Raw genomic sequence first — 20748 nt, 5'->3', positions numbered from 1 at the left:
CTCTCCACAGAATAGTGTGTTTGAAGGGAGACAATTCTGTTACATGTTCAGAGGTTTCCTGAGATAATCAAAACTTCCAGTGAGAGTAACTCCTGAACAATTCTAATGTCAGTTTCCTATTTTGATAGCAAAAGCAGGCAGCATGGTCAGCTTTCAAATTGCCATTGTTTTAGTAAAGCCAAATTTGTGACCCATATTAACAGCAAATTTAAGACTATTTTCACATGAAATAATAGGTACCATTGAAGTTAACTAGAAATATCTCTGCCTTTAATACTCATCAGCTTGTTTTTTCCCATGTGGAGCAGCTGTGACTCATATTACTGTTGAAAGCACATTTTTCAGCATTCTATCATGTAATATCTTTGTACCTCTACATTTTTCCCCCCCTCAGAGACTATGAAGAAGATATTTCAAGAAAAGGGCATCTTGACAGGAGAAGAAAGAGCTTTTAAACCACATCTGACCTTCATGAAGTTGTCAAAATCAACACAGCTACGTAAGCAGGTGAGCTCACATTTCACGTAGCTCAGCAGCAATCTAGAAAGTTTTATTTGGAGACAAACAAAGGAGTTGCTTATGCTATAGCATCAGACTTTCTACTCTGGAACCAGCTGAAGAGGTAAGACTTTAAAATACTGACTTGTTTAAGAAAAAATAATTAGTGCTTCTACCATATTAACAGTAGTCCTGTACTGTACTTTAAGTTACCAGTCTTGATATTCTCAGTACAGCAATATAATGGTCTATTCTCTTTTCTGAAACGAGGCGAGACCAAAAGATGAAAGTAGTTGTTCAAAATTACAGAATTATTACTAGTTGTAGATTATATGCATGCAGTTTGTTTAAATAGTTTTGTTTTGTTACTGTGTAGGAGAAAATAAGCAAGTAAACAGTGGGATTTATATTTGGATTATGCATAATAGGCAGACTCAGTTCCCTCTATTGAATATGCTTTAGTGAATTTCAGAGTAGCCATGAAACACATCTTCTGTATTCTCTCTTGCAAGCAGTTATTTCTTGCCTATTTACTAGCTTTTTTGACAAAATACACAAATACATAAGAGTAGGTTATAACTGTGATGATAAATATATAGAAGCAATACTAGTGTATCTAGTTTTTTATTTCATACTAATTTAACAGTAATATTGTATTATTTAACATAAGGTATATTTCCATAAATTTTTTTTGCTGATATTATATAGAATGCTTTACGTGATCTTTTAACATTGACCAGGAAAATTTTCAGAAAAAAATATATTTCTAAATAAGAATTAAAGTACATAATATAAATACTTTAAGTTGCTTTTTTCCTTAATAGTAAGCATTAAAGAAAAATACTTTAAAGTTTCATTAAAAATAACTCCAAAAATGCTGAGGGTGCATATTTTAATTAAGTAGTACTGTGAAATCAATTGGAAGAAGGCAGTGAGATTAGAGATACATCAAGAAACTTCAAGGGCACACATGCTTGCTCTGAAACAGAAGTGAGGACTTGTCCACAGGTTGTCGGTGATATACTATAGATGTTAAATTTGTAACCTCACATAAGCTTTTGCTTATATTAACAGTTGTTTTTAAACCACTCATTTTAAAAATCCACAGCTCTAATAGAATATCAGCTGTTTGGCAGTTTAACTCTGGTTAAAATATCTGAGACAATCAGGGTGGGTTTTTTGCCATTCTGTTTTTTGTTTGTTTGTTTGTTTGTTTGTTTGTTTTTCCTGGTTAATTGTTTTGTTTACATTTATCTACCTTGCATGAGCTATTAGCAAGGATGCATACTTTCTGTGTGGTGATACTCACTGCTGCTGACAGAACCAGGTCAGTGTCATTCCAAATCATCTTCCTTAGTCCTCCATAATGCTGGATAATGCATATGGTATTTTAAAGATACACTGCATAGAAAGATACTGTGTATTAAAAATCTGTAAATTTTTCTCTGTCAATCCACTGTCAGCCATAAGCATTGGTCTTTGCTATAATTTTTTGTTCCATTACATCCATGCATTTAGTGAGTTAGTTTCATGCATTTACTGAGAACAATAAAAACATGAAACATAAAAGGAATAACTGTGTTGTAGTACATTTTAATATAATGTCTGATTGCATTTTCAGATCATACAACAGTATGAAAAACAAGAAGGGAGGAGTGGATGAAGATTACATGAGAAAGCATATAAAAGAGCAAATAGAACTATAGTTGTTGAGTATAGTTCACAGCTATAGCTTTATAACTATATTAATACTTTTTTTTTTAAATCTAAGTTTCCTTATTTGAATCAGTACTCTGTTAAGCCTCATAATGACATCTAAATTCCACTGAAGTTATCTTTTAGGAAAAAAATCTGTTTTTCAAACCTTAATATAGCTGCAGGCATTTTTTAAATATTCTGAAAAGATTTTACCTTTCCCAAATTGTTGCTGATAATTACAAAGCAAAGAGTCTGAGAATTCAAGATTAATAAAGATCTCAAGAAATTTGCTTTCCACTTTGAAGGCACAGCATTAAGATAAGAATGGTGAATGCAAAAAACTTGGAAACAGACATTAATAAAGGATAAAAATGTGAGATAAAGTGGGTTAGAAAAGAGCTATCTGGGTCACTGTACCCCCGTCAGCTTCTCAGGTTAAAGAACTTACCTACCTACTCAGAAGTGAGAGCAACTCATTCTTCATGCTTAGTTGGACAATTCCAAGATCAAATGGCCCACTGGAAATGAACCCCAAATAAGGAGATACCGTGTACCTCTAGGTGTCCTTGTAGAAGGAGATAGAGGGAGATAGTGTACTTGCACATGTTTAGCTATTTCCACGATTGTTTGAATGAGAATCTTGGGTTAGTATCATTATCTTCTATACAGAGAACCTAATGAAACACAATGAAAGAAGCAACTGAGGTTTTGCACTTGAAGATAACATCTCTATTCATGCTTCCCTCAGTAGCCTGCTACATTGCCACACGTCAGTCACAACTGCTCTGTTTGTCATTCATACAGACTGCTGTTTATTTCAGGGTGTGTTGTGAGGCACACTTGATAAATGCGGCATGACATTTGGAGATCCTTTGATACCTAGTGCTGACAGAACTGCAAATACTGTGAAATGGATTTCATAAGTAGATGATGACTGACAGCTAAATTGCTCTGATGGCATCTGCTCAATTAGTAAGGAGTATATCCTTAACCTAGACAGTGGTTGACAAGAAAAAATGCCAACAATATGATTTATGAATATTTAATTACTATATTCTTCCATACAGTGTATCTTTAGAATGCTGTATATAATTAGTAAAAGAGAATATATTAGTGAGAAAAATCCGTTTGTATTTACAACACTTGGAAGGGTTGTACAATGCCCGATTCACTGTTACCATTCAACTTCAATGGTAACGTCGTCAAGATGCTAGATACTATTTTGCAGATGGTATTACTATGATTGCACTGGAAATAGCAGTAATTGCATGATTTGGTAATTTCCTCTTATAATTTTTAATGTAAATTATGTTAAACTTTTTCCCTTATCCTAGTTTCATATAGAGATAACATAAGGTATTTATTTTGCAGTAATAATTCCTTTGTCATAGAAGAGGAAATTTCACACTGAATCAAACCCAAGCAGTGTTTCCAAATTCAGATCTTTTTGATGTGCACTCACATTCATCTTTTTGCTATCTTCAGGTAGACATATGTTTAATACTGATAATTATGAAGGTAATTACTTTTTTCTCATGTAAATTTTCCTCAATTTATGTAATAATATTTTTGGCTTCCTGAAATCAAAGATAGCTCAAGAGAGATGTAGTATATCTGCTGATGTCTTTTATTAGCCATAGTGTAAGTAGTTACAGCAAGTTTTGGCAGTCAGAAAATAAGCTATCTAAATGTCTCTTCTGTCTTCTGATAAGGAATCTCTGGCACTTATTGCAGGAAAGGTTATTACTTCTGTAGTACTTAGATATCATGTCTCTTGCTTCATTAATTTGTTAATGAATTTTTGTTACATATGCATACATCAAATACTGTGTTCAGTAAAGATCCTCTATGTGACAAGAGAAGTGAAAAGGAATCTTCCCCTTCTGGTATTATTCCTTTAGAGTTAAGTTTTACTCAGTACTTGAAAATAGAATATAAAATGTGAATGTCTGTCTTACATCCTTAGTATAGTTTTTCAGTTTCCCACATTTCTAATTTTGCTTTTATTTTATGTATGGCATAGATACATAACCATATCAAACAGGACCTTATGAGAGAGAGGGATTCTCAGTAAAACCGAAGCACTTCTGTTTATCAGTCCCCACTGATTGTGATCTCCAGCATTCTTTTTATAATAACTCCTGGGACGGACCTCTGGCATTTTGGACAGAAAAGCTGGTATAAGACAAGCCAAAGAGCTCATTAAATCCCTCTGTATTTCCATTTATCAGCCCCTATGTCAGTGGTTTGTATTGTGACAACTGTAACTTGCTGATATGGGAGTCTGAGGCACATACTTACTTGGAATCTTTGATGCTGATCCTAAAATGGCTGAAGCAATCACTTTGGCACGATACAAAACAATAAACACTTTGCTTTCACAGTCTTATGAGACCAGCAGAAATGTTCTGTGATTTTTCTACAGTATTTTTTTAATCTGAAGATCTAACAACAGAGGCAGAAAATGGACAAATGGGGCGACCCAACAGCTGGAAGACGTCCTTAAATTCTCTTCTTTCAGTCTTTCTGCTTTCATACCATACACCATATTGCAGAGATATATAACTATAGTACTTGTTTTAAACAAGAAGAAGAAAGGACATAACTGTAGACAGTTTGTTACAAGCTAAATGTGGTGTGAGGTGTTAGTCATAGTGGACATTCTTTTAAATTACCAAATTCTTCTACTGAACATGGTAGGGACGATGCTTTTACACATACCCCTGTTACAGGACTGAGGCTGCAGAAGGCAGCACCTCTTTACGCATGAACTCTTCTAAGTCCACATGGGGATCATCAAGGTCTAGACAAAGAAACTTTTCCACAACAGACTTGCATTTTTCCATCCGATCTCCTTTTGAAGGATGATCAATACGTTTGATAGCTTTTCCATTGCGAATCAGTTCTGACACTTCCACTCCTCTTTCAATAATTTTGGCTGGCATTCCTGCTAATGCAGCAATGTTAGCAGCATGACTAATGGTGGACATGCCCTGTTTGATCTGATAGAAAAATATCAACTCATCTCCATCTTGGTGTGTCTCCATGGTCAGGTACTCCAGCAGAGGTGTGTCAGGCAGAAGTTCTAGCTGCATTAAACTGTGAAAATTAGTGGAGACAAAGACCTGTGGACACTGTGTTCCTTGATTGATCCAATACCTCAGGACTGCAGCCAGGAGGGACAAACCATTGAGTGTGTTGGTCCCTTTACCAAACTCATCAATAAGTACCAAGGACCTCTCTGTGGCATTGTTTACTGCCTTGGCAACCTGGTTAAGGTCAATCATGAAAGTGGAGAGCCCTACAGAAACTGATTCCCTACTGTGGATTCTAGTGTAAATCCCATCAATTACTCCGATTTCAGCTTCTGCTGCAGGAACATAACTGCCGATTAGAGCCATGAAGACTATAAGACCTACTTGCTTTAAGTAGATGCTCTTTCCAGATGAATTGGGCCCTGTGATGATCTTTATTCGTCTAGTAGCCTCGCCACTGTTCACAGGATTGGCCACAAAAGTCTTTGCACATAGTTCCATGAGTGGATGTCTTCCATCCTTGATGTGGAAGCCATGGCGTTGAGTAAAGCGTGGCCGGCAGTAGGCATTCTCCCGGGCCATCACTGCCAAAGCTAGTAGCACATCTAGGTATGCAGTATACTCAATCACACTGTTAAGCACTTCAGATTTCTCCAAGATCTTTGTCTGCAGCTGGTGCATAATGAGTGTTTCCTGGTCTCTGATCTCACAGTGCAAGTCACCCAGTAGCCTGTCTAGCTCCTTAGTCCTAGCACTTCTGTAGTGCAGTTTATCCTCTGACAAGAACATGAAGTCCAAGCCTTCTATTTCGAAGTCACTCTTATCCACCATAGTTGGTAGCCGTGGAATGGAGAGAAGGAACCCAATTAAAGGAATATAGATCACACAACAGGAGGGAATATGATTGTCCAAGGTCTCCAGTTCTTTTCGTGCCACTTCTGTAAGGAAGTCTGACAGTCCCATCAGCTTTCGTTTCTTCTCATCGATGGTGGGGTCCACATTGGGTCTAACAGTAAAGCGATTCTCTGAGATGCTGCCTTCGAAGTCCACCACTTTGATGATTAGGCTAGCAATGTAGTGCAGATCGTCAGTGAAGACACGTGAAATAGTCTGGAATAGTTCAATAGTATGGGGCAGAGAACGACATGTGTCTCTAAGGCACACTGCACTGTACACTGTCTTATAGAGTGCTTGCCAGTCACTAACTTTTGTGTGGGAAAGAGTCATTCTTTTTAGAATAAGAGGCACATTTTTAATATTCTTGAGGCAACCTTGAAGAGTGACGACTGTTTCATGGTTCTGAGCCAGCAGGAAGAAGTGGATAACATCTAGTCGTTTGTTCAGCTCTGTCAAGTTCCGAGTAGGTCGTGTGAGCCACAGCCTCAGCAGTTTTTCTCCCCATTTGCACCTGCAACGGTTTAAAATTCCATATAAACTGAATCCTTCTTTTAATCCACTAGACAGCTTGTACACAGAAGGATGGATATCACTTTTAAATATCTGCAGGACACAGTAAGTGTCTTGATCCATGTTCACAATATCTGACAGCACAAACTTTTTAAAGGCCAGAATAGGAACTGCAATAGTGCTTTCTTCGAGCTGAACTCCAACCCTTCTCCTGTCTAGGAACTTAAGGAGTCCCCCTAGGGCTCGTATCATGAGTGGGCTCTCAAAAGGTATGATTGAGGACAAGTAGAGAATTTTCTCCGTTGTAGTCATATGAGATGGGATAAATGGAAATTGCCTAGATAGAATCCGTTGCTTGCTGACTTCTAGGCCAAAATCTATGTTAGGAAACAGGACAATTTCTGGTTTTCCTATATCTTTATCACCAGCAGTAGCTGTTAGGTTGGTCAGGAATTTGGATATATTCTGGTCCTGTTTTGCACTGGTCACTATGCACTGAGGATTGACTTCCCCAATCACTTTACGCAGTAGCTTGAGGTCTTCGTTATCAGGTATGTCAGGCATGAAATAGACTGAGCAATCTTCTGTATCGTAGTAAGTAATTGCAAGCTGCCCTGCATACCACAAAACAGACATGTGTGTCTCAGCGCACTCTTGGTCTTCTTGTTCGGGCCCAAGTGGTGGTGGCAAGGCACAACTCGTGGCTGATGTGGCACTCATTCTTCTGGAAAAAGAAATTGTTATTCACATCTCTTCCAAATAGTCCTGAGAAGTAACTGTAATTGACAACAGCAGGTTAACATTCTTCCAGCCCTAGAGAAACGAAGATGCTACCAGGAATTAAAGACCCTTGTTACCTCTTCCGTTGAAAAGATGCAGCCAATAATTACAGCTGTGATCTTGGTTCCAAACAAGGTGTACCTGAGGTAACAACCAGCAACGTTTAAATAGTTTTAGTTTTAATTTGTATCCTTTATTTTAGTAAGTATATATGTATGCCCAAATACCCATAAATACAGTAATGTATGTACACATGTATATACATGAACAAAATCATCCTCCCTCAGAGGTAGGGGACACGCACGTGCACTGACCCCAGATCCTCACAACAGTATAGCCACAGAAACTGGTCATTGTTGCAAGGTCCTACCCTGGTATTTATGCAGCACCATCACACAGTACCAGTTTCTATACAATATATAATGTGCTCCTGGAGGGATCAATCATACCAAACGGCTTCTCCTCCAGAGACCACAGTCACTGTCAGCAGCCCACTTTCAACCGTCTCCCACTTCTTCCCCCCTCTACTCACCTTCCTCACCACAGGTGGGCAGCTTGTCTTGGCTGATGCGTCTCCTTGCAGCCCAGAAGTTTTATCTTGGTCCCCTTCCCCTCGCTCTCCGAGCATGTGCGTGGTGCTCCCTGCCCTCAGGCCTCCTCACTGCTGGGTCCCGTCAGGAAGGTGCTGCACTGTGGGCCTGAACCCTGTCTCCTCAGCCAGGTCGCGGCCGCTATCCTGCCCCTGCCGCGCTGCCCTTAACCACTGGTCGCCCTGGGCCGCTGCCAGGGGCCCACAGAACCCTCTGCAGGCAGCAAGGCCCTGCCGTTGTGCGGGGGATGGAGCCTTGGCCTCCTTGGCGGCCTCCCCGCTGAGCGGAAGCGCCCCCCTCCTTGGGCGCCCTGCCCTGTCCCTGGGAGCAGCTCGCTACCTCCCTCCCTGGCCTCCTCGGAGCCCCGTGCTGAGGGGAGGTAGAGGAGGCAGTTGGAAGACGCCCCCAGAGCAGCCCAGCCCACTGGCTGGCAAGGGATGCCAGCCTTCGACGCCCGCTTTACATCTCCATGACTTGCCTCTGCACTGCCTGCCAGTGCTCCAGCAGCTCCCATGGTTGTCCCTACCCACTACCAGGCTCCCCACTGCCTGCCTCTTTCACCCATTGCAGCTTCTGAACATTAAGTTCACTTCACGAGCTACTTTGAGCAACTGTATATGAATCTTCATGCACAGCCCTTGTGATTGGAGAGCTAGACGTGTGGTGCTGGGAGTTGGGTATTTTGCCTGTGGGATCTGGTACATGGAAACTGAAGCTGCTTGCTGGGGGCGTTGAGCACCTCGCTTTGCAGCTGTGTTAAGGCCTGTCACCACTTGAGCCTTCCTGCTCCTGGTGCTGTGAAGGGGCAAACCCTGCCTGCTGACAGCAGACACAGGGACTCCATGCAGCTCAAGGGTTTAACTGCAGGCTGAGGACAGCAGGCTGCACCTTCCCCACCTGCAAGCAGAGGCGGTGCAGAGAGTTAACAGACATAACAGGGCTACCAAATGCTGTTTCCTTGGTGCCCTGCCAGTCTTGCAAGAGCTCCACATGCAGTGCCTCTCCAGGCCCACGTCACACAGCCATGTCCCTTTACAGGCATCCATTCATTACAGTGCTTCCTCAAGAGGCAGGTGTGTTCCTCCTCCCCTTCCAGCACCAGGTGCTTCAAAATGGCCTCTCAAGCACTCTTGTTTCTCACCCTTCCCCAGTTATAGCATAGCTCTGTAATCAGCATCTATAACTTTCCCATGTGATAACAACTCCGCTCTTTCATCTCTGCTGCTCCAGACGTTTTCAATTAAGAAATGAACCATGACCTTCCCATGCACCTGCATTGTTTCGTCCTTTCAATCTCATTACAAACGGCGCTTCAGAAATTGCTCCAAGTTACTAAAAATACCACAGTTTTCCCATGGCTGCTTTTCAAAATATTTTTCAGTAGTGCATCGCAAGCGTAACTCAATTTCTGAGCATTTTGATTCACACCTTACCAATCTTTTTTTGACAAGAAACATCCCAACCTCTTGTAAAAGGTATTTTTTTACTGGAGCATGAAGTGGTGATTTTGATCTTTTCCTCATTTCATTCCATGAGTACTCAAGGCTTCACATTTTGACAAGTGTTCTCCTGGCTGAAAAGGTCTTTTTTTATTACTGGTTGATGTCTAAATGTATTTCAAAGAATTGCCAGCCGAAAAGCAAATAATTTAATTTCAGAATAACCTTAGTACATAAGGATTAATCTAGCCACAGAATATAAAATTTTAAATGACAGTGAAGATGGCATAACTGTAGACTTCCAAGGAGATTGTGTACCTGAAATGAAAAGCATCCACCACTAGATGTCATAGTTTCAGAGATTAAGGAACTGGAAAGACATTTCTGACCTTACACAAGACCAAAAGTCGAATTTAGTAAAGGGGACCAAAAGTCTCTCAGTTAGACTTTAGAGAACCAAATGTTCAAGGGCTTACTCAAGCAAAGTGCTTCTAAAGTCAGTAATTTTGTACCTAAGTAAAAGCTCAGTAGACATACCAACACTGCGCCCATCTCACATATGAGTAATTGTAAATGAAGCACCGCAAGAAGTGGGTAAATGTGATGTTCAGATGAACAGATATAGTGTAAGGTGTGAAGAAGAAGACAGCATCTGTCCCCTTTAGGGTGTCTAGTGAAGGACCTTTTTAGTGCAGAAGGAAATAATAAGGAAAGCAGGAAGCCCTAAACAACGTATAGAGACACAAACCTGACCAACATACGATAAGGGAGGCAGTAACAAGAGCCAAAGCTGGTCAACCACACAGCCTGATAAGGGAATGTGGAGTGTGGGGATGTTTATTTCGGTAGGACTGCCTGGTTGAGGACCTTATCAGTGGGACAGTAAGGGGAAGAGGGAAACCATAAACAAAATATACACAGACCTGTCAAACATAACACACAAAACCAAGAAAGAAACCTTATCAGTCACACTAATTGATGGGCTGTCAAGAAACCACAGGCAAACCGGGACTTTGCAGCTGTTGGGGATGTAAAGCTGAGGGCACCCGGGGTGGTGGGACTGTGCAAACGGATGGGGAACGTGCAGGGGGAGAGGATGGGGAGGAACAAAGGAGGAGCAGATAGAATGGGGTGTAAAAGGGGCAGGTCCTATGTAAAATGGTGCTGGTAGGTGTGCTTGTCTGACCCAGCCGCTGTGCTGGATGCTGGCTGCTGGGCTCAAATGTCTGGATCTTCCCCAAACTGCGTGTGTGTGTGTGTGTGTGTGTGAGGAGTGTGGGTGTTCACTACCAAATCCCAAGGTGGACCAACCAGCAAGTGGGGACCTGTGGGGTGGGTAAGGGGGCTTGGGATCTGCGCAGGGGTGCCAGGTGGACAGAGGGGCTGTGACGGTGCTTGGGGGGATGCACAGATGTGAGTGCGCTTGTGAACCTGAGAGTCATGTGTGTGCCTGCACTAGTGACCTTCTGTCTCTGCTGGAGGCTGTCCACACGTCTCATGTGAATCGTGTGGGTGGGTGCTGCTGAAGGCAGCGCCTTGTCTGTGGCAGTTTGTGTAGCCAGCTGTGTCCGTGTCCTCTGAGCAGGTGTATGTGTCTCTGGGGTGTGAAAGGAGCAGATATATCCTTCAGAGACTCTGTGTCCCCAGGGCACGGGGCTGGGCTCCAGCAGCTGGGTAGTAGGGAGCCCTAGGCTGGAGCTGCAGGAGGCAGCAGTCGCACCTAACACCCCTTAGCATATAGTAACAATTTTTAAAAAGCAAACAGCAGTATTGGGAGGTCAATTGAAGGAGAAAATACTGAATTTCTATGGAGATCATCTATTTTTATTGAGAATATGATGTAATGAGGAGACCTAAACTCTTAAAATAACTACTGAAATGAGATTTTCTGAAAACAGCCTAATAGAGTATTTATGTTCCACTTCATTTATGCAAAACTACATAATGATACTGATATTATAAATCACTGTAAGTTTTTAAATTTACTGAGAAAAAAGGTCTAGTGCTAGTTAAATACAACCACATCTTCCTCTTTGATGATAAAGACACAGAAAACTGCCCTTGACAAACGTTAGAGATTCTTCCTTGTGGTAGCATGCCCAGTGATGACAGCAAGAATAATCTCCAGTTACATGTTCCATGAAGACTGTTGCAGATCCTTAGAGGTTAAAGCAGTTGTACCATTGTGTATGTCAGTTTGTTTCTTACAGGACTGGAGAGGGAGGGGTAGAAAGGAGGTGTAATGACACTTTTATTTCCTTGTTTAAGTTCTACAGCAGACAGTGCTTAACTAAAACAGAAGATTTGGCACATTATTGTTTCAGTATTCTTTTTGCACCTTGAAGTAGTTTTTCATCCTAACTATAGCCTCTGGTTAAAATGAAAACTATAGGAATTAAATATGAAAATTCAGTCTTCTAGTAGAACGCCTAATTAAATTTTATGTTGCTATTTAAAGGTGAAAAAAATTGACTCAAGCCTGTATGAAGATTTTAAAAGCCATTATTTTGGAGATGAAATCCTGCGTCGCCTAGATCTTTGCTCCATGTTGAAAAAAAAGCAACCTAGTGGTTACTACTACTGTGAGTCCTCTATTGTTTTTGGTAAGTACATCTTCATTTCCCTCTTATATCAACTGTGTCTACAAGTTATATGCCATAAAATCCTTTTTTTCTGGAGGGTATGGTAGGCAATTCTTGTAAAAATATCCAAGGAGTCTGTCCTTCAACCCTGTCTCTTCAGGAACACTGTGCAGTGCTTCTTGGTGACAACTGAAGTTTATGTTCAAGTACGTGTCCCCAGAATCCAGTTCCATTTCTCATCCTAAAATGACTGTTTCAGATAGGTGAGATGTATCGCTCCGGAGCTGCTCATCTCTTTGTTGACTATAAAGACAGCCTGTGTGACTAAGTTAGATTAGACGTGGTAATTATAGATGATTAAAGCTAAGTGAAATGTCTCTGGCTTGGCAGAGATGTGACTTTAGTTTGACTATATTCATGTAGAGAGAAAATTCCAGTGGTATAACAGATTTCATAGTTACTGTTGAGAATACCATGAAGACTTTAAACATTGTATGGACACCTTGCCTAGATCATTATAATGCTAGAAATCACAGTTGTGTCCTCCTGCTTTACCTGAACAGAAACTTCAGATCCTATGATTAGTATTCTAGGCTTGTCTTCTCATTTCTGCCACAAGTAGTGTATATCTGGAACTTCATTTGGCGTACATGGAAGGTCTGTGGACTGAGACACTAAGAGATAATGGTTTGTACAATAAACTTCTTTGTGATGGTTAGGTCTGATAGATTAAAAGCTGATAGTAGATCCTGGGGCTATTAGTCATATTAAGAAGATGAGTTAAAACACTCCAAGTGGAATAACTGGAGAATGTTGAGAATTTTTTCTTAAATTCAGTCACCTCTTTAAATCTGGGAATGTATTCTGTGATGTGTTGGGAATATCTTTAAAATTACAATTCCTGCACCTGCGAATCTTTAAGAAATCAGATGTCATGGGAATATGGTCAAGTAGTAATACAGCAAATGGCAAAGTTTTTTCTATTAATTGCTTTTTTCACCTGTCCTAACTAGGCTGATTCTTTATATACATCATATTAGAGTTGAGTCTCAAAAGACAGGTTTATAGCACGGAACAGGTCATGGTCTTTGGAGGTCAGTTTATATTTTTTCTTCTTTGTACTGGTACAGCTTGGTTTTTATGTTTTGGGGGTTTTTATTTTTTTTGCTGCAATCATGTCAAAGATTGAATGTAGTGGTGTTAGAAGACATGGGATATTGAAATTCTTACTAAAAGTTCATGTGAAGACTTAACTTTGTCTTTTTTCTTTAGAAATAGAAACTTAGAAATAGAGCAAAACTCTATTTGGCATGTTGTCAGTGAGCAATAGTTCCATCTCTACAAGAATATGGACAGTCTTCATAAATCTTAATAAAGCAAAGTCTTAACTTTGACCTACCTGAGGAAAAGAGAACATCTGTTCCTTTATGGATCCTCTAATAATAGGAAAGAAATGTGAAAAATATTTTACAAGGAGCTTCAACAATAAAATGCTTACTTAAAGGCAATGGTTAATTTGTTCTCATGTACCTTGCAATGCTTTCCAGATTTCTGTTAAGAAGCAGACGTATAAAACAAAAAACTTTGACCAGAAATCATTCCAACAAGCAAATTATTTAGTGGATCTAACATTTCCCACCCCAAAGCATACTAGCCTTAGTAATGAAAATATTCATCATGAAGGAATGATCATATCCTCAGAAAAAAAGAACAGAACATTCCCCAACATCAGGGAAATCTTCCAAGACTGCTGCCATCCCAACTAACTGAATAGAAACTTCTTCACTAGAATCTTTTTTCACGTGGACAGTTTTAAAGGAAAGCCTTGTCTTCGTGCTTAACTATTAAGGAAACTCAAAAAGATGAAAACTTCTATTTTTTATGAAGATACATCCTTAAGAACTAAGAAATTTTGAAAATATGAAAACTTGTGTTTGTTATGAAGGTACATTGTTAAGGACTAAGAAATCTCAAGAATATGAAGACTTTATGAAGGTACCATGTCCATCCTCAAATCCTGCAAAACCTTTAAAGGTATGATGAGCATAAAATAAAAGGAAAACTTCAGATCCAGGCAGCTCTTCTAGTTGAGCTAATTTTGATGGATAGATCTAACTTTCAAAGGCAGGATATCAAATTGACAGGAATACACGTGAATAATACATTATACTCCATTTTTCCTAAGCACATATTGTTTTTTTCATAATGGTAAAAACTATACCTGGTTAATAGGCAGGTTATACCTGATGCCTCATCTGCTGTTTTTCAGCTGCTTTTCAAGCTCTGGATTGTTTCATTCTTCGTACTATAAAGCTTACACTGTGTTGGAGACAAAGGGTGTTCATGAACAGTTAGTACTACTTCTAAATTCCTGTTGTTTGGACTAGCTTTACATAAATACTGCTATTCAAAATTAGTGCTGGTTCCAGGACTCCGTGTAGGGCTTTGGTGATGACTTGGTTTCTGCCTTGTGGTAACTTGCTTCCCTGTGCTGCAGCATTGCTGGTGGAAGTGCTCACCAGTCTTGAGGACTTTTTTGAAGACTTATGATTAAATACTTACACAATACTTTAAACATGTCAGGCACTTTGAAAATGATAATTGCTGTTAATGTTTTTGTTTGCACTTAAGGCCACCTTTATTTAGCATAGGTACACTGTTACAAAACAAATCAAAAGCAGTAGAGAGGAAAAAAGTGTAGGGTGTCTATTTAAATTAGTGACAACACTATTGCAAAATCCAGAAGTGAGATATATTTATACATATCTATCTACCTATCTATCACAATATATTTTCATATTTATTACCTTGTGTTATGAATGTCTTATATCTGTGTATGTAACTATATTTAATGTCTTCTGTACATGTTTGTACATTCAAATATTATTTATATGCATCCAAATGATTAGAGAAAGAGAAATTACAAGATTATTTAATACAGCATACAATTTTTCATTTGTGTGAAATTGAGGATCCACTATTCACAAATATAATTCAGAATATTTTTTAATATATATCTGATTATGGAGTTTGGTAAATAACTTATTACAAATAAAAGCTGCTTAGTAATATATGTGGTAGATATAGACAACGTTTTTTCAAACCATTTGTTTAAGTCTTTTTTCTAGAACTAGTCTTGTTACTGAAATCTCAGAATGCTAAAACGAGACAGTCAGTGTTTCAAGTGTCTTTTGAATATGAGTCCCATTAAACAGTTTATAACAGCAGTCAATCAACTGGTATTCAAAGCAAGAACCAGATGCTTGTTTGGCTTTAACTCAATCCTGGTGTGACAATGCATAAAGAATTTACGGGAATTGTCATTTTCACAATACGAAAAGAATTCTCCTCTGAATTATTTTTACATGAGTTTACATCTGGTTTTCTGTAGCCATAGTGTTTGATTGCATGTGCTTCACTGATACCACATTAAGAAAGTGTAGTATTATTATCCTTACTTTTCTCAATCCTATATGGACATAGATGCATCTTGCCCAAATACATGCATTTAATTTTCTGGTTTTGTACATGTTAATATATACTTATCTAAAGCCAATAGGAGAAGGAAAACAGCTCTGTTGGAACAGCGTTTAAATGACTTATTTTTTAATTTCAGAGAAGAAACTATATTTTAATGAATTTTGGAAAAGTAATTTTAAAATGTTTTAAAATGTGATTTGAGTAGAGTTTTTAGTAACTATAGGTAGCTAGGACATTAAAATAAACACAGGAGGGAGTTAATGCAGTTCTATTAATACATCAGAAATAGTGAAATTTGAAAATTACTTAATACAGACAAAACACTGTATCCAGCTCTAGTTCTTTATATGTGTACGTGTACTCAAGCAGTTATTTTCTTCCCTTAAAGCGCACAGAATATACAAAAACAGTATTTATTTTTTGTTACCTAGAGTTTGGGCCAGACTTGAGTGTTATACATCTGATAAGATGAAAAGATCTAAAAAGGGATCAGAACTAATATTAGAAACAGAAATCCATACACAACAAAGAATGGCACACAACCATGGCTAATGAGTGCTACAACACATATCAGGTCGGTAAAAGCATGTTTTAAAATATGGGAAGCATAAAGGATTGATATGAGTAAAGGTAAAGGTGAAATACCTGCTGAGCTGCATCAGCATGCACAGCAGGGCTTTGACAATAGGTTACAGAGCAGCATCCACCATCTTCAGCAGAGCCTATAGATGTCTGCACCAGAAGATTTCTCTGCATCTGCATGCCAGCCCTACAGAGTATGTATTCAGGAGTTAAAATTTGACATGACAGTGACAATAATGTTGAAGCTTCGTCCTCAAAGTACAGTTCAGTTTATTCTTTAAAGCAAATGAAACAGCAAGCCAACAGTGTCCTTCTTCAGACCACCCACCTCATGGCAACTGTTATATGTCACCTCAAACCCCAAAGAAGACCAGTGGATGTTGTAATGAGTTGAGCTTTTCAATATATACTCCTTCACCTGAGTGGTTGGTCAGTTATTTGTATCATGGTGAAGATGTTCAGTAGACCCTCTGACCATCAAAGGGATCATTATGTAAATCTTCTTATGTTAAATATGCCTTTAGCATTAAGTATCTCACTTAAATATTTTCAAGATCCATTCTTAAAGGTTTTTATAGACTTGTTTCAAAGAAAATTTGTTAATGGCAATATAATGTTAAATGACATTATATACATACTAAAGAAAGTTATCACATGCCAAGCTGTATTCAGCCTGTAAACTGTGATAAGATTATCCTGAGTGGCTAGTAAGGAGAAGTTTATATACCAGATTTCCCCTGTGCTATCCCTGAGGTAGAAAAACTTCAAGTCTGTTTCTTGGTGGAAACCATCCAGCAGGTTGCTCTTACTTTCTGCGCAGCCAGAACTTGTACATCTGGAATGTGTACCAAGTTGGAGTTAAAGTGCTATTACAGTTCCTCTTAACTCTGGCAATCTAGCAGTATATAGAAATTGGAATATCAAACTACAAACATCTATTTTATCTGGATAAAAGCATAATAATATGGTAAAAGGTAATGCTTCTTGCTGCTCAAATAGTAAACAGATGCTTTTTAAAGTAGCACAACATTATTGGGTCAATTTACATTTCAGTGGAAGTATGTAAAAGTTCGGTGTCCAGTCTGACCTTGTCATCAAGGTACTTTCTGCAGTCTCTCTGAAATGGGAGAGACCCACAGAAAGTCATTCATCCCTTACTAAAATGTGTGTGCAAGACAGGCATGATCTAAGAGGTGTCTACATTAGTAAAGATGGGACTTGAACAGTTGTTACTATTTGTTAATTAGTTTACTTGCTAATTTTATATATATATATATATATATAAAGATACAAATTTTCAACTAAATGACAAAAAGATGCCTTCTATTTGCAAGCTTCATGTTTCTGAGGGAGATAACATTATGAATGGAATATGTTGCAAACAAAGCTTATTCTAGCAGATTGCTGCTCTTAGGCTATTTGAATCATTTAAGTAACTTTCTAGTTACTTAAATTTTAATAACCTTGAGTTAGGATTTAGTGGTGCAATTTATGCTTCCACATTACACTTTACAATGTTAGCCAGGCAGCTGCTCAACACCCATGTCTCAAACAAAGTACAGGATGCTCCTGGTGGTACCTCGTGTAAGAGCTCTCCAGACTGAAAATAAGTTTGTCGGCAATAGGTTTGGGGGATACCCACAAAGAAGAAAGAATTACAGAAGAAAGAAGAACAGAAGAAAAGACTCATCAGTACCCAAAACAGAAAATAGATATAACGTCACTCTATGAACTCGGAATAATGCTGAGAAGAAATAGAGAACTGAAAATAAAAGAATTGGAAAACAACTGATAGTTGGATAGATTATCAACATCCCTTGGTTTGCAGTTTTTAAAAAATGCACTTACAGTGTCAAGCAAAAAATACAGTAGTATTTTGCCTTCATCATCAAGGACAAAGAGGATTCAAATACAGTCTGCAATATCAAGACTGTAATCTTTTTAAAGTGGCACTGCCTTAAATGAAGAGAAAGCCCGGCGTTTGTCTCCTTTAGATACTCTCCTGCTTCAGTCTACGGATGGTTTGACCTAAATGTGATTGACTTTATACATATATCAATTAAACATTTTCTCACATTGAGAAAAGCAATGGTAACCAAGTAAACGCTGGTTTAGTTGTCCAGATTCTACGTCCTGCAAAATTACACATACTGTGTGTCGGTTCCTTTTGCTACTCTCCTTCTTACTTGCATGACAGTGATTCACTTCTAAAATAATGAACCATTCTTTGATTTTATCTGTTACCTATCCTCCTTTCTTCTTTTTTTCTAATTTCAAAATACCCCTAGGTCTCTTCCTTTCATTTCTTAATTTTTCTTTCCTTGATAATCTATTTGTAGGCTAACTTCTACTTTCTCCACTCTTTTAGGTTGTAACTGATCTTGCGTATCTATGGCACTCTTCCCAAAATTTAATTAATAATATGGCAGTCATACTGCTTTTGGATAAAAATGTCTTGGGCAGCTTCCCAGGGGCTATTTCTTCACATTCAAATTAGTATTTAGTTCACTATTTGTGTTGAGTTTATCCATAGCTGCTGCAATTTTGTGCATGCAGCATGCTTAATAACTCTTGGCCTACATAAAAAGAAACAGGTATTGTGTGCTAATCAGTAAAGTCTTTCTCTAAAGCACTATTTCTTAGCAGAGTCATGTGGTAGAATATTGACTTACAAAAATTATTCTTTTAAACATGTCAGAGAAACTCTCACATTTTAGTTATTAACCTAGAAGCCAGGCTCTTTATGGTTAGTGACTAGAAAATGGTGATGCAGTGGTTTCTCAGACACATCAAATATTTTCCATTCGCTACTGAGAACAGAGTGGTCCCCTGTTGATTCCTTTTCACTAGTCTTACATTAAAACTTGGTGGATGTTCTCTTTAGGTCTAGCAGTCATCTTATATCACTACATTGAGCAGTTTCTTCTGTATTTGGTAATTTTCTGCTATTGAAACATTGACCATTAGTATACCATTTTTCATGAGATAGCATTTCTATATTAATTTTTGTAATACCAGTTATAACTTAAAAGCTATAGTAATACATTCTGTGTATGGATAAGGAGGAGAACAAGGTGATTGAGAGGGAAATAACCAATGTAAATATGTTTTGAAAGTAGACATTTTAATTTCAGAATAACATCTCAGTGTTTTGAGGGCAAATTCAAATGTCCCTGACTTTGAGATTTAATGTTGGCAAATGTGTAACAAACTTTTCATTACAAAGTGACAAGGAGCTTTAAAGACAGGAACGTGATATTTAGAATTCAATCATTCATCTCCTAATTATGAAAGTAGGTAAGATCTTCTTATCACCTTCTGTGATTTGTGATTATGGGATTATGAGGTATGTAGTATTGGCTTTATTGTACAGGGTAACGTTTGCAATTTTCTTTAAAAAATAGCATAATGTAATTCTATTCAAAAGGCTATTGTCCTTTTATTTTTCAACAGAAAGGTGTTTGAGGTAGAGTGTTTTCATACCAGAGCTGTTATCAGTAGTTGAAAATAAGTGAAAATAAGATTTTCTACAAATTACTTTCAAAAATAGGTGCACACAGTGGGATAAAACTGATGAAGTAAATCTGACAGGAAAGCACAAAAGCATATTTGACATCAATAAGAATCTGAATCATTTGAGTATATAAAAATTTGAGTATATAAAAAAGACAGAATTGATTTTTCACAACATAACATAGTATGCTATAAAATACAATATAATAATGTCCAGCAGGTTTTTTTGTATCTTAAGTATTTATGCTTTAAAGACAGTTTTCCTCAGGCAGACTTTGCTGTCCAAACACCTAATTTAGTCCTAGATTTAATATATTAAAAATACATTGAAAATATGTAAAACATTAATTTCAAGATAAGTTAATTACAAAAAGTAAACAGACCACCTAGGAGGTGAGGAATAAATTAAATATGTACTATTCTTTAATTGAATAGATCAGTAAAAGATAATTACTTTTTATTCTTAAAATATTCCTAGCTAGGATGTTGCTTTTGTTGATACGTATTTACTGTATAGTCTTAACATCAAACAGCAGATATGTTTGATTTACCATAATTGAATTAAACTCTTCTGCAGTTCCTGTGAGAAGTGTTTTTCAGTAGTTCAAAGGATGTGGAGTGAAAGAATAACCAGTTTTCCATTCTTCAGATGTCACCATTTTTCAATTGTTGATGGTTAGAGAAGATCTGAAGAGCTTATCCAGTGTGCTGCATGGTTACACAGAGTCTACTATGCTTCCTACCTAATCCCTGTGAGGTATTCTAAAATAAGATATGGTTGCATGTAAATAGAGATCTGCACTTCAGGGGTAATACAAACACTGAAATAAAAATGTAGTTGTTGAGGACAGGGCTTGTTCTCCTTAAAACCACAGTTTACATTTCTCTTTCAGATCAGTTCTCAGCAATGAATAGAAACAGGTGATAGTTTAACTTCTAGTAGTTTTCTTATTCTAGACTGCCCATAAAATAATTTTGAAGCCCGTAGTATTTGTAAAAGTACTTTTCCAGTGGAAATAATTTCAAGGTAAAATGTGACAGATTTTAAAGGAGCATTATTAATGTGGCATATAGTGTCATTTCTTGTTTCCTAGAAAGCAGCAACATGCAGTTTTTCGTGGAGGCAGTAGAATGTAAGAGTAAA

At 38.0% G+C, this 20748-nt stretch overlaps 2 protein-coding genes across 7 annotated transcripts in view; one reads left to right on the top strand and one right to left on the bottom strand.

Moving 5' to 3' along the window:
- The window catches only part of AKAP7 (A-kinase anchoring protein 7), an 85578-nt gene that overhangs the window by 23890 nt on the left and 40940 nt on the right, over positions 1-20748 (top strand). For 5 of the 6 annotated variants that reach the window (XR_006165608.1, XR_006165607.1, XM_042795984.1 and 2 more), the window contains exons 6-7: positions 395-507; positions 11906-12050. Coding sequence is in view for 4 of the 6 variants with exons in the window: in XM_042795984.1 (XP_042651918.1) it covers positions 395-507; positions 11906-12050 (258 nt within the window). In the remaining 2 variants the exon portion in view is untranslated. Of the gene's footprint in view, positions 1-394; positions 508-11905; positions 12051-13301; positions 13424-20748 lie in introns of those variants that run through there. The other variant, XM_042795986.1, reaches the window with a different exon arrangement.
- On the bottom strand, positions 4923-7358 carry MSH5 (mutS homolog 5). The gene has a single exon (XM_009974460.3). The coding sequence runs from the start codon at positions 7356-7358 to the stop codon at positions 4923-4925; it is 2436 nt and encodes an 811-aa protein (XP_009972762.3).

The sequence above is a fragment of the Tyto alba genome, unplaced genomic scaffold, assembly GCF_018691265.1.
Source record: "Tyto alba isolate M040663 unplaced genomic scaffold, T.alba_DEE_v4.0 Super-Scaffold_22, whole genome shotgun sequence".
Taxonomy (NCBI): Eukaryota; Metazoa; Chordata; class Aves; order Strigiformes; family Tytonidae; genus Tyto; species Tyto alba.
This window is presented reverse-complemented; position numbering and strand designations above follow the sequence as displayed.

Bases quoted from the DNA above. Each gene is read 5' to 3' on its own strand.
- MSH5 (XM_009974460.3), bottom strand. From the start codon at position 7,358: ATGAGTGCCACATCAGCCACGAGTTGTGCCTTGCCACCACCACTTGGG.